Source organism: Pleurodeles waltl, chromosome 1_2, assembly GCF_031143425.1.
Source record: "Pleurodeles waltl isolate 20211129_DDA chromosome 1_2, aPleWal1.hap1.20221129, whole genome shotgun sequence".
In the NCBI taxonomy this organism is placed as follows: Eukaryota; Metazoa; Chordata; class Amphibia; order Caudata; family Salamandridae; genus Pleurodeles; species Pleurodeles waltl.
Window position 1 is genome coordinate 680,816,123 of NC_090437.1, and position 14,108 is coordinate 680,830,230.

The following is a 14,108-nucleotide window of genomic DNA, read 5'->3' on the forward strand; positions in this document are numbered from 1 at the left end:
ACATAAAAACATGTTTTGAAAAAGAAAAGAAATGGAGTGGCATGGAAAAACTAGCATCAAATCTTTATACAAAATAAGAGGGTTAAGTCAAAAATAGTTTTTGAAAACAAAATCCCAGAACCAATATTAAGAACAGAAGGGGTTACAAAAAAAAAAAAGGTCACGATTAGGATTGTTGAAAAAGGAAAAAACGGTATTTAAAAAAAAAAAAAAGATTGACAAAAGAGAGCACGTGGGGGGAAGATATCTGATAGTTTAGAAATTAGATATCTTGAAATTGTATGCAAAATTGTAAGTCAATCCTGAGTTTTATATGCAGGAATAGGTATTTGTAGAGTGCAAACTTAAAAAACAACAGTGCTCCAAATAAGGGTGGAAACTATGATTCAGTATTGTTTAAAGTGAAGAAGAGCGTTTGAGGGTGGTGAATCATATCACGTGGAGATATGGAGTTCCCTAAATTGGTGGGTCATCAGCTTCTTTCTGAAATACAGAAGGCTTGAGACTTCTCAGACATTGATTGAGATGTTGTTCTCCCAGTATCTAGAACATATGGGAAAGGCTAGTTTTCTTTCTATTTTTTTAGCTGCTGTATTCTGTCAGACACAATCCTGGGTTCGGTATGGCTCCACGTGGTGTAGTCAGGGCCGGCTTTAGGGCGGTGCGAGTGGTGCGGCTGCACCGGATTCTGACCTGGATTGGGGGCGGGGGAGCTGACCTCAGGGGGATGCTCTGTTTAGCAATAACTTATGAAACTTGCGATTTAAAAGCACCTGCTGAAAAGTTCCTTGTGAGTCCAGTCAGGAAGCAATTAAATTGTAAAGTTACCTCTTGTGATTAATGTTCCTGCTAGGGAGAGAGATGGGAGTTTTGTCTAGCGGCAGTTGCGACTCGCCATAAGGTAGCGTGGAAGGCTAACATGCCTGCTGCAAAGAACAGAACTATATTTTATGCTGATACCTGGGTGGATTAGTAAAGGCAGCCTTTACAAGCGCTTTAAAACAATTGAAGGTATGTGAAAGGGGGGCTATGGAGAGATGAGGGGCACATTTGCTGGGTGGTAGCGAGGGAATCCGAGGAAGTGGTCATGGGGTGAGGGGCGCCAAAAAAGGCCCATCCAGCAATAAAGCCAGCCCTGGGTGTAGGTAATTTCATTGCCAGTTATTCAGTGATGCCAGTTCTGTTGTTTTTCCTGTGATCCACCTTATCTTGAAAATGATGCAGGCTTGAAGGTCAGTGTGTTTCCATCAGGGTCGGAATGAAAAGCTTGAACTTTTTTAAGACCTTTGGTAAAATGTGCTTCCGCATGTAGGATAGCCTTCAAGAAAGCTAGAGTGAAGCCAAGGAGACCATGGGATGGAAGGCATATCCTTAGAAAGGCACTCAGCTTGTTATTTTAAAGCACATTGGGGCTTTGACAAAAGATAGGGCATCACTTGCGAAATGCAAAAATGCATTTTATGTCTGCACAGATATATTGTTCAATTAAATAAGTTTGTAAACGTCTTTTGATTCGCAAAGTAAAACTGCAAAGTCAAGCTCAACATCTCTAGCAAATTTGAGTTCTTTAATATCGGAGTAACATCATGGTATTGTTTTTTGTTTTTTGTTTTCATGCATTGTTTCCAAGGCAGCTAAAAGCGGTGGCGTTGGCTGTAGAGTGGCGACTGTGTGTGAAAGGTTTTTGCTCATTATCTCAAGATGACAAGCCTATTTCACAAACTAAAGTGGAAGGAAGAATATATTTTTTTGTGAAATCTGGAAATACGCTTCTGATTAAAGAGTGACAAATATAATATAAAATTCGGCTCTACACAGCTCCTAACTTTTAATTACTATATTAATATTTATTTTTAGGCTACTATTTCACATTTTAAATCCTGTAGCTTTGATTCCGATATTCCTGGCCTGATTTACACTATAGTGACATCGATTAGCGTGCAGTTTTCTACATAACACATTCTTATACTCATGCTCTAGTTACTTGCAAAACCTTGAGTTTGAGTAGCTTTAATATCCTCTCGGCAGAACGGCGTGTGTTTGTGCGTACATCGCCCAAGTAATCCTTTGCCCTTTTCCTTGAAAATTCATCGTGTGCCGCTTTCGCTTAATTTTCGTCAGATCGTCAGAGCGGGATTAAACCTATTGCTTTAAAATGCAAATGAATATCGTAGGAGAAATGGACGATAACAAAGGCAATATGAAGGATCAGAAATCGTGAGCACACAATAATTCACCGATAATTTGTATAGTAGCCTGAAAATGTACTCACTCATGTTCCAATACATAATGGTATTGAGGAAAAACTTGGTGCAAACATTTTTGCACAAAGTGCACATATAAAAGACCAAACAATTTCAAAAGTATAAAAGAGCAAATAACATCAAACAAATATATAAAAAGATGTAGTTTATGGAGGAAGAGAGCTTTTAAGTCCACCCAACTTAGATCATAGTAAAAGAAAAATACTTCACACGTGCTGCTAATTACCCTACATATTACATCCCTCATGACATCTTTCTATGACTTTTGCAATTAAATTATTGAAAAGAAATTGTGCATGGCAGGGCGTGAGTTATAGTTATCTTAGGGAACAAGTTATAATTACGAGATAGCTATAATTATAACTTGTGAATTTCTATTTTTTTTAAATTTAAAACATTGTTTTTACTGAACGTTTCACATAACCGTAACGTTACTTTAACCTTTGCTTTTTCAGTAGTTAAAATAACTTTATAGTTGGGAGACTGTCGGTGACAAGATTGAAGTTTTGAACTTAAAAAAATCACAAATTGACCAGCTATAGTTAGCAAAGCTAACTATAACGTGAACCCCCACCATGCTCTGCTTATGACTTCACATATTACACCAGTCAGGACATGTTCTATGTCATAATTTATGACATCACTGATTATATCTCAAATTACATCACTGATAACATCATCCAACAAGTGTGCTAGTTGTTTTTATACTTGATATAGTGGCAGGTAACTAGCATATCACTTTTCTACCCAAGTTTGTACAGCCCGTGTCAGCTTACGGGTGGAAGTGTTTGCAAGTGTTTTCACAATGCAGGTGGGTCTAATGCGTGTGAGGTGTGAAGATGTATTGAACACAATATAAATCTTTGTATTTAGGAATAACGGTGTGTGCAGGTGACATTTGACAACTTGGTTCAGCATGTTCCACACAAGTTTTTTTGCTGTGAAGAAAAAGTTTTTACAGGACAATGATTGTACATAAAACATATAAAGTATTGTAAGCAGTTTTGAGTTATTAGACAGAATTATCTCGGTATGACAATTTCTACATAACACAAAAGGCTCTGTGCACCAGGTACTAACCTATGTTCATGTGCTTGTTTTGCTTCAAAAGATGGGTTATCTGTAAAGATCCACTGCAGGTAGTGTGATCTTTAACATCTTCAGGCCTTGGTGATTTTAAGTGAATAGTCGCTCTTTCAGCAAGTTTTGCATAGAGATGAACACTGTTCTTAGTAGATGTTTTGATATTCAGTGGTGTATTTCTCATGAGCGTTTAACCATTTATGAATGGTGGGGTACAGAGTAAATTCTCCCCATAGAGTAAACAGTGTTAACAGTACTCACTTCTCTACTTATATCCACTTCATTTCTTAATGTAGGTTCGGGGACTTCCAGGGCTTTGATACAGGTGAAGACTGTCCATATTAGGGAATTCGTTCTGTAGCAGGGCTTGAGAATCTGGCGGAACTTGGTGTTTTCTGAACAATTGTATACAGATTGAATACTGTGTGCAGGTTAGGCTATCCTTTCATCTGTGGTACATAGTTAACATGAACTTGGCTACTCATGAAGTGTATGTTATAGGGTTAATGCTGCAAATAACAAAAGCTGGCTTTACCTATGAGGATTGCATGTATGTTACCAATAATGATGCTTCATATTAATCTGAGCTATTTTGCACTTATTTTCATAGCTTTAATGCTATACCAGTTTATAGAGAAATGTGTACAAAAGGCTTGGATGATGTCATCAGTGATGTCACCAATGATGTCTTTTGAAATGCCATGTATGATGTCATAGAACATGTCACGAGTGATGTAATATGTGAGTTTATAAGCAATGCACGGCTCTGCTAACTATAACTGGTGAATGTCTCTGATATATTTAGTTCAGAAAGTTAATGTTGTCGCTTACATAGTCAACTAAATATAATGTTACCTTAACCTTAGTTTTTTTCAGTACATTTTTTACGTTTTTTTTTAAACAAAAGCAGATCTTTTTGCCACACCTAGGTATAACGTTTCTTTAACCTTGTTTTTTTTCATTGAACTTCTAGGGTTTTTTTCCCCCACAAAGTAATATTTTATTATCAAATGTAAAGCCAACCCTGTGCCATGCACAGCATTCAGTTGTCCGCAGGGCCTGGACTGCAGCCAGGTCCCGCGGCCCACTGCTCCACAGCAGTGGCGTAGCGTGGGTTGTCAGCACCCGGGGCAAGGCAAGTAATTTGCGCCCCCTAACCCGGGGCAAGGCAAGTAATTTGCGCCCCCTAACCCGTGGATTTAGTCTCTTCCAAGATGTTGCGCCCGGTGCGGCAGGCCCCCCCTGCACCCCCCACGCTACGCCACTGCTCCACAGGCAACCAACCTCACACTGTGCACAGCCTTTGAGTGTGCACAGCTGGGGGTTGGCACAGAGCCTGGCCTGTGGCCAGTCCTGTGGCCAACCCACCTGGAGCCAAGTCTGTTGCATACTACGAACGTAGAAAGGGCGGGGCCAAACAGGCAGCACTTGTAGGTGACTTGGCACCTTTGCATACTTAGTAGCAATTGAAAGGTGAAACTGTGGACTTTGCCCTCAGAACATGAGATGCCAAGAAAGAACCCACTCATCTTGGACACTAAATTGTTGATGCAGTGATGCAGACAGATCAACTATTGCTCCAGCCTGGAGGGAGCAGCACAAGTAGGAGCTCCCTGTGGGAGGGAGCAATGCTGGCTCCTGCAGTAGTGGGGAGCCGGATGAGACCACGGGGGCCTTGGGGCTCCCAGCAGACCCTGAGTGTATGATGGGTGCCCAGGGCAGGCACCAATGCTCCCTCCTTTAGGTAATCCAGACTCTGGCCTAATAAGGCTTGGGGATGTGACCCCTGCAGCCCCACTTCTCTTTAATTTAAAAAAAAAGAAAAAAAGAGTGTGGGGCCCTCAGGACCTAAAGAGACTTAAAAAAAAAAAAAAAGGCCCTGGGGAGTGGGGTCCCAAGAGCCTAATAAGGCATCAAATGGCATCAGTGATCCATCATGATACATCATCCAAGCTTCTTTTGTACACATTATTCTATAAACAAGTATGTCATTACATGCTTGAAAGTAAGTATGATGCAGATCAGGATCATATGAAGCACCATTAACACCATCACAGATACAACTTCCTTAGGTGTAGCCAGCGTGTATTATGAGCAACATTGACCCCATACCATACACTTCATGGGTAACCTAGTTCACATTAATGATCACCCACACATATATGGGAAACCCTCATTGCAATCCGTGTTCAGTATGTATACAACTGTTCAGAGAAGGCCAAGTTACTCAAGATGCTCAATGTCTGTTTGAAAATTAATGCTCTATTATGGACAGCTATTATCTGCATCAAGCCCCTCACAGTCACCGACCCTACATTGAGAAAGTGGAGCAGTAAAGTAGAAAATAAATTAGTTTGTTGCTCCTTGTGATCTTGCCGAACAGTCAGTTGAGATATTGTTTTACTATTATGAGGTTACTTCACCCCTTCCTTGTCCTGCCACAAGACCTGCAAAGATTTTATGGAACCAATCTGTCTACGGATGTCTTACTGCATTTTCCATTCCAAGAAAATCTCCCAACTGATATTCGCCCCTTAAAATGGGAATACGTGTGGCTGAAGGTGTGCAGCACTGCTCTGAAGAACTGCTACTTACAAATATTTTAAAATAATGCATTTTATTCTGATGAGTTTGATGCTTTGTTTTGTTTTCCATTGTATAGTGAGAGGTAGAGTAGAAAACCTGGCACTGTTACAATAAAAGTTTATTATGATTTGTCTTTTGTTCTACCTAATGTACCTAGTGAGAGTGATTATCTTGATTGTGCATTATTTCTTGTAATATTTTCTGGAGAGGTTGTTTAGGTGCACATCTGCACTGCTCCTGTCAAAGGCCATATGATGGTATTTTGGTGTTTATGTGCAGAGTTTATTATATAGACATTTGAAATGCCAAGAAGGGGTGCATCTGGCACTAGGGACATTTCCTTTTGAGGGTGCTCTGACATTTATGTAGGGGGTTACATCTGTGACCTACCTTTAATTTGCCTGCAAATGATAAGTGCCATGTGCCAACCATTGGGTGGCATGCAGCCAAGCAAGTACCAGGTTTCCCAAGGCCCATTCATTTTGAAAATAATGCATTCAAAGGGGAAAATGCCATGCCCTAGCAGGAATGGGAAACGCGATGCAACACAGTTGACTGGGTACTGGGTACTGTGGGCTGTGCTACCTTTAACTGGCAGGAGGTGTCGGATCAATGCATGGTATTGGTGGTACGGTGCACTTTTGTCTACTAGACCAGGAATGATGACCTACACACACTGAAGAAGAAAATATGCTAAACTTTCCAAGCTGCCACTTCCTTGCCCTTCTTAAGCCTTTGAGATTGACCAGTGATGTAAACACCTCACCCCATCCCTTCTGCAAATGTGATCGAGTAACACAAAACCTATACTCCCCATGTCGGGGTTGGGCCCCTTCACTCAAGACATCACCTCATGTTTTCAGTCTACATTTTAGAACTAAGTGGTGCAATTTCACAGATGTGTGAATAAATGATGATTAATAGTCAGGTAATGTTGATTGTCATGGGAACTGGATGGTTTTGAGGACATTTGTGTGGTAAAGCGAAAGGGCGAATTTTTCATTGCGTTGGTAAACTTCATTTCATGGTGATTGTTAATACTGACTGTAGAATAAAATTCACCCAGAGTAAATGTCAACAGTTCAGATTGATTCAAATATTTACATTCCACTTATGAATGCACTTTTACACTGATTGCAGGTACAGCTTAATTTTGATTTTGGGGTATCTTTATATTGTTCCTATTGCTGAAGTTCATTAGCCAGTTTGGACTTGTATCTATGACTGTTGTAGTCACTTTTTGCTAGGAGTTTGCTTTCAAAACCATCATTCCTCTCCTTCTTTGTGAATTTAACGTGTGTGGAGTTATTGACCTGTCACAAGTGCAGCTGTGTTGCTTACATTTTAAATGTGTTGCCTACATAATTGCATCAAAATTGATCTCAGCGTGTCTGAGTAATCTCTTTACCACTCTGTAAACATTGTTTTTTATTCACTGTGTTTTGCAACAGCAAGGCCACAGAGGATGTTTCCCCTTGCATCATTTCTGTTAAGATTGGGTCTACTGAAAATCTATTTCTGCTCATGGTGGCTCTACTTGGGATTCAGTCCACTTATTCTTTTATTGCATAGAACCCACTACAGACTTGTTCACACTTGTTATAAAAATGTTATGTTGTCATCATTTTTATACTACCATCTACCATTAGTATGGCACTGAAGCACTTTCTTAAATGAGTTGCTTTTTTATAGTTCTGGAATTTTCATCCATTGGTTTTGTTGTGGTTATATGGTTAGTAGCGATGTATTAAGTTTCTCCTCGTCAGACTGGCGCTGCAATGTCTGACGGGCACCACCCTTTCGGGGGGCTCTTTGCCAGAGTTCTTGTATGATGATGCCACACTATCCCGCAGGTGAGTAGGGAAAAAGGAAAAGAAAGGAGAGCAAAAAAATAAACAATCCGGGAGCGTGACCCGGGGTAGGAGCATCCTCCGACGGCCAGCCCTAACCATCGTGTTATGTGGACCAGGCCTATGGTCCGCGTGATCCCATGAAGCCCTGTCTCAAATTGGGAGGGGCGACGAATAGGAATGACATACTGGGTCAAAATGGACTTATGTTAGTGACTGACGATACTAATCCCCCTGTCAGCTGTTATAGGCAAGAGCAATTTGAGTTTGCATTTGGAGAAGCATCATTTCATTAGGTCCAGAGGAAGCGTCATTGGATCCTTTATGGACCATGTGGACGCGAAACATGTCGACCCGATTTTGAGGTGGGTCTTGTAGTTCTTGACTACCCGGTTTTGTGTGATACAGTTTGAGAGTGGTCGAACATTATTTCAACCTTACTCTCCTGGTAATTGTTTTAATCTTGGCCTGCACCCTGCACTAATAAAGATAGTTCTTATATAGGGTTTTTGAGCCAATTTTACCCCTTGTTTATTTTCTGCTCTCCTTTCTTTTCCTTTTTCCCTACTCACCTGCGGGATAGTGTGGCATCATCATAAAAGAACTCCGGCAAAGAGCCCCCCGAAAGGGTGGTGCCCGTCAGACATTGCAGCGCCAGTCTGACGAGGAGCTGGTCCGATGATGAAGCATGACACCCATTTGGGTGTGTGAGGACTCTTGCTCCTAGTGAATAGGACCCCCTAGTACTCACCCTGTCTTCTTCTTTTTTGCTCTGTAGGAACAGTGCATTTCATTATTAATAACTGTTATTGGAGGGTATGCACTGGACCTTTAATTCCTCAGAATCCCCTTATTTTTTTATGCGATGTATTAAGTGTCTAGTTCAGTAACAAAATGGCTTTGGTGCCATGTTTTGCACATGAGACTGTTATGGGGTCTGACTAGTGGTATACTGTCATTTTGACGATTGTCCAACATGAAGATAGCCTAAGGAAATCAGGCTGACAAAATTTTATGCTGTAGAAATGACACAATATGTTTTCCACAAAAATAGTTTGCTTTAATGAAAAAGGTGTATGTCATCAAGAAAAAGATAAGACAGAATCAAAGGGAGGGTGTAGAGAATGGAGGGGAATGTAGATGGGGTAGAGAAAGTAGTCAAAGTAATGTTTTTTTTTAAGAGGGTAAAGTAGGAGCCTGCATGGCGTATGGGCATTAAAGAATGTAATGAATGGGAGAGGGCAGACCCTGCACCCAAACCCACACCGGACCAAGATTTGGGAGCAGTCGTGACAGATGTCAAGCAAAGCCTATCCACCATTGATTCCAAAATAGACACCCTCTCAGATTGCATGAACTATATGAAAGAACGCATGACAAGCAGAATGTCAACTTAACAGAACAGAGTCTTGCACATTTAAGATGTGACAAGCAATTGAGGCGAGCCATTGCTAAACATTGAAAATGATCTAGGTCTTATCAAGGTAAAAATGAAGACTTGTAGGGCAGGTCATGTTGTAACAACCTGTACATTCTAGGTTTCCAAATGACCACCTCGATGGGGAGAATGGATTATTTTATAGATGCGTTGATACAGAACTTGTTTCAAGATGCCTTTCTCTCCTCTATATTTCCAATAGAATTGAGGCATTATGCCACCCACAACTAGGCCCACAGACATTTTGCCACTCAGATCATGTCTCCTGCAACAGTCTGAACCCCAGCAGGTAGACAGATCAAGGTTGAGTGATAACTGTGATGAATGAGTCTTCGCCTTCTTCGTTCTGTATACGTATTCAGTGCTTCTCTGTCTCATGCAATCTGGGATACTCTGTATATTGAACTGCTCTGAGCTGACAATCTGAGATATACAGTACAGATATCCTGATTAGTAAACCAGATAGGTGGCATGTGTAATGTAATGGCTGTCTTCACTTTGTGCTTTTGTAATAAAAACAAATACAAATAAAAAAAAGAATGTGAAAATGTGTCAGAGTAAAATGGCGGGGGAGGGGTTGAGAGTAAGACAAACCCTCAAAACCAATGACTTATAAATCAATAATGATTATCTGTAGATTGTTGTTTTCAAACTGATGAAAACCAGTTTAGAGGAAAAATGTCAGAACCACTTTCTTTAAGCATGCGTTTCTACAGAAACATACACAACCCTTTTTCTCATTAACTATTTGCAAAAGGTACATTTTAAAGTTGGTTTAAGAGATGCTGTGTAGAGAAAATAGATGAGTGATATAAGCACTTTCTGTTGGGTACCATGGTAACCAAGATCATGGTATGTATGTACAGTGTTGAATGTATAGCGAGTTCTACCTAATGTGTCTGTCGCAATCGAGGTCACCTGTGCATATCATTTATTACTGTTTGATGGAAGGCATTTGGGTTTTTCTGCATACTTAGGGGAATCTACATAACACACACCTAGCCAACTGTACAGCAGAGTGCTGTGTGTGTGTGTTTACACTTAAACAACATAATCATAATGGGTTCAGTAACCCAGATGGTAACATGCATGCGCAGAAGCTGTGCAACCTCTTGAAGGCCACCTGTGCCGTATAAAGTATTGCTTCTTGGTAGGAAGTGTTTGTTTTTGTGTTTTCATATAGAGAATGCAACACCAAATTAGCCAGGGTAGGAGAAAAGGTTGTGCTTCTCAACAAGCATTCCAACTTCACTGGCCTGATTTACTTTGCTCCATATTGGTTGGCATGTGACAACTGTGATCACTCGTGTGGCATCCTAGAGCAGAAACTAAACCCTTTGTCCAGTGGATATGATTCAGGTTTTTCCGTGTTTCGAACTTTAACCTCTCTCTTTTTTCACTTAATAAATTCTCTTCTATGATCCTCTCCTTGGCTGGAGAAACACTTCCAGGATACCACAAGATGACATTATCTGACAGCCTTATGTGTTTTGAAGTGATGGCTCAAAAGTTTCCTTTTTATGTGCCAGTTGTTATTATTTGAGGACTGACAAGTATGTTCCCTCCTTATGTTATGGTCAGTTGGGATATCAATCATATTTTGAACGACGCAAATGGGGCATAATTTTGAATGTGTGCATCTGTCATTTATAATTATCTTGATAAATAACTATCTTTGTGGCCATTATGCCAAATTTCTGGTTTGAAAAATAAACCTGAAAAACATTACAAATGTTGCAGTATTTTGTGGAATTTTCCTCATATTTTGGTCTACTTTATTTAATTAGAGGGCCTTCATTTGGGTGTTGGAGGATCATCTTTCCACCAAGTTGAAAGACCATGGAATTTTATTAAATGGCAGCTGCTCGCCAAGGGCAGTCGCGATTTCTGTGTGTTATTGCTTGTTACTGTAGCTTTACTATCTTAAAACATCGGGTAAACACTTAAAATGGGACATCAACTAGCTGGCCTACATAATTAGCCTGCATATAGATAGTCTAAAATTTCAACAAAATCTGTGCTGCATGGCCACTGACGCTGACGGTATTATGCTCAAAGATGAAACCAAAGGTGGCTATAGGGTTTGCCAAACTATAGGAATTGCTTCTAATTTGATAATAGTGTCTGATCATAAAAGTATTAAGCATTATTAAACAGCAGCAAAATAGTTAATTCTTCATGAAAGTGGAAACGAGTTGGGCACCAGATTCAGGACTGCTGCTAGAAGGACAACCAAAGGTGCTTATGGAAGTGTGTTAATATATAACCAATAACCTTGCTTCTTTGAGTACGTTTGTAGTATTGAGTGTTATAAGAGACAACCGGTCACTGTTTCCTGGAATCAAGACTAATTCTTCCTTTTCATACCTTATCAGTCCTTACATTCTATTATTAGAAGTGATGATATATGTGACTTATAGTAGCATTGAATAAAACTTCCACTTTTTTCTTTACAGATCTATCTGCTGCCCAAAGGCGGTTTGCACATTCACTTCAAGAATTTAAATTTGAATTTATTGGTGATGCTGAAACAGATGATGAAAGATGTATAGGTGCGTATGAATGAATCTATAAAAACGGACCCTTATTAAAGGATACAGTGAACTATGTCTTTTGGGCTGAGAAGCACTTTTTTTCCTACATATTCCCCAACCTTAGCTGAATTTATGCTTCACCATTGAAGAGCCAGTTATTGATGTATACGTCTGTTCCTTTTTGGCTTCAAAACACACCTTTCCATTTGCTATATTTTAATATAAACATGCTTTAGAATCCAGATTTCATAAACATTTGCTGAATATTCTTTTAGCCTAGTTTTAGAAATTATTCAGGAATTCGGATGTAAACGTTTCCATTTTTGGGAAGTGGAGCACAACATTTCTATTTAAGTGAGCAATAGTGACATTATTTAATCTAAAGCAAGATCTTGAAATAAAAGTAAGTGTACTTTACATTAAATGCAAGGCGTCATAGTTGCAAACATGTTTTTAGCGGATAATAAGCTTAGCCATCTCTTGAGTTATTCTCTCCAATCAGAGATGTTGTTAAAGAATAGACTGATTTGACTGATTCCATAAAATTGTTCTCCATTTAAAAGGAAATTTACTGTGATTTTGGAGAGTTCTAAAAGAGCTTGTATGCTTGCTAAAATGTAATCTCCTCCAGCACAAAGCAGTGTCTGCTGCCAAAACAGTATGTAATTTGCACAGTTACTACCAAAGATATCATTGTAGGAAAAAGGTAGTTATACCTGATCATTTTCTTCTAGTATTTATCTCAAACTTGTTTAATATCTTGCATCAAATCCAGTTGCACTGTTTGTTGAATGATAGAGATGGTCACCATAAGAAGCCTATACCAAACTCTGTTATTAATTGAGGAGGATAAGTACCTACCTCAGGTAATAATCACAACCTTTGTCAGGATGAAGGATGAACCACTAAGGTCACTAAATAAACCAGAGCTCAACCCACTGGCAGCTATGGCACAGATTAGACAGGCCTAACTTGAAGACAATGTGTAAAGGATTTAAAGAGTATCAAAGCAGTAAAATAGATGAAATGCAAAACCATAAAAATCCCAAACTGAATTAGAATAATAGAGTACAATTTAATAAACAAAATGACGAAAATCCTGTCAGGGGAACTAAAGATATGATTTCTTTTTTTTAAAGTTTTAAGACAAAATAGCACAAAGAAGCACAGAGTGCTAAGGATAGTCTGTAGTCACAGTAGACCGAGACCTAGTACAATTTCATACTGACCTGCAATGGAGTGCGGGGTTAGTTACACTAACCAGGTTTGCATTGGTCAAAGACTTTAGGTTTTAAGTTCCAGGCCAAGTGTACATTTCTAAAGCCCCCCAATGACCTATGGGGAGTCACTTAGAAACTCACTGAGTGTCAGGAAAGACCTCTTGTAGCTTGTTGTATCCTTGTAGCTTTAATAGGAGGTCAGTATTATGACCTTTGGAGTCCATTTCTTTATCTTGGGTGTAGAGAGAGTCCTCCCAGGCTTTTCCTGAGAATGCAGATGGCAGGTTTAGTCTCCTTCAGATCTTCCTTAGGTCCAAAAGTGTTCGAAGTGGGTGCCTGGAGACGTCACATTTCTCCCCGGCACAAGCTAGTGGGTGGGAGTGACCTTTGGGCACACTCTAACCAACTGGATAAAGCTTCCTGGAACTAACCCCACTCACTTTGGGCATTTTCAAGATAGCTGCAGTCTTCAACCGCACTAAACTTGGGTTCTGAGGGTTAGGAGTGTGTGTGAGGAGTGTACTATGATAATCCTAGTGTCCTCCTACATCGAACACTAAAATCCAGTTTGAGGCAGTATCTGTACCCCCAAGAAAACAAGAGGCAGAAGTCTGGTAGAACAAAGCAGTGTTTATCCGCCACCAGACAGCAGCTAAACAAGAATTGTTTTAACATCCAGCTCTCGCCCCTGGAAGTGTGTCCAGAGTGTGATATGTAAACCCCATCAGACCTGTCAAGCAGGTGTTGACACTACAGTAGGATTTGACATTCTGATGTCAACAAGAGGCCGCTGTGATTGGGGCCAGTCTGGCTGCGGAAACAAAAGAAGGGTGCAGGCCTGGGTGTTAACTACATCTGCTTGTGACAGGGTAGGACCCTTTGAAGTTAATCAAGTTCCTGGGCACACCCTACAGGCCATCCAGTCAAGAGTACAACACCACCTCCTTGCACCCACGGCCTTTTGTCCTTGTCCTGGGCCCAAGTTCACACCTCATTGACACCTATTCAAATGCTAATTATTGGTTGGCAGAAGTAGGAGAGCAGAATTCAGATAGGCTTCCAGTAACTCCAGACAGGGAAAAGGTAACTCTCTAAAAGTACCTTTATCTTAACCCGTTCCCTGCCAGGCCTTT

At 40.2% G+C, this 14,108-nt stretch overlaps 1 protein-coding gene across 3 annotated transcripts in view; it reads left to right on the forward strand.

Annotated features, from left to right (window-relative positions):
• ARHGAP10 (Rho GTPase activating protein 10) overlaps window positions 1-14,108 on the forward strand; it is an 849,665-nt gene that overhangs the window by 194,105 nt on the left and 641,452 nt on the right. For all 3 annotated transcript variants that reach the window (XM_069242631.1, XM_069242629.1, XM_069242630.1), the window contains exon 2: window positions 11,678-11,773. In XM_069242631.1, coding sequence (XP_069098732.1) covers window positions 11,678-11,773 — 96 coding nt within the window. The remainder of the gene's footprint in view (window positions 1-11,677; window positions 11,774-14,108) is intronic.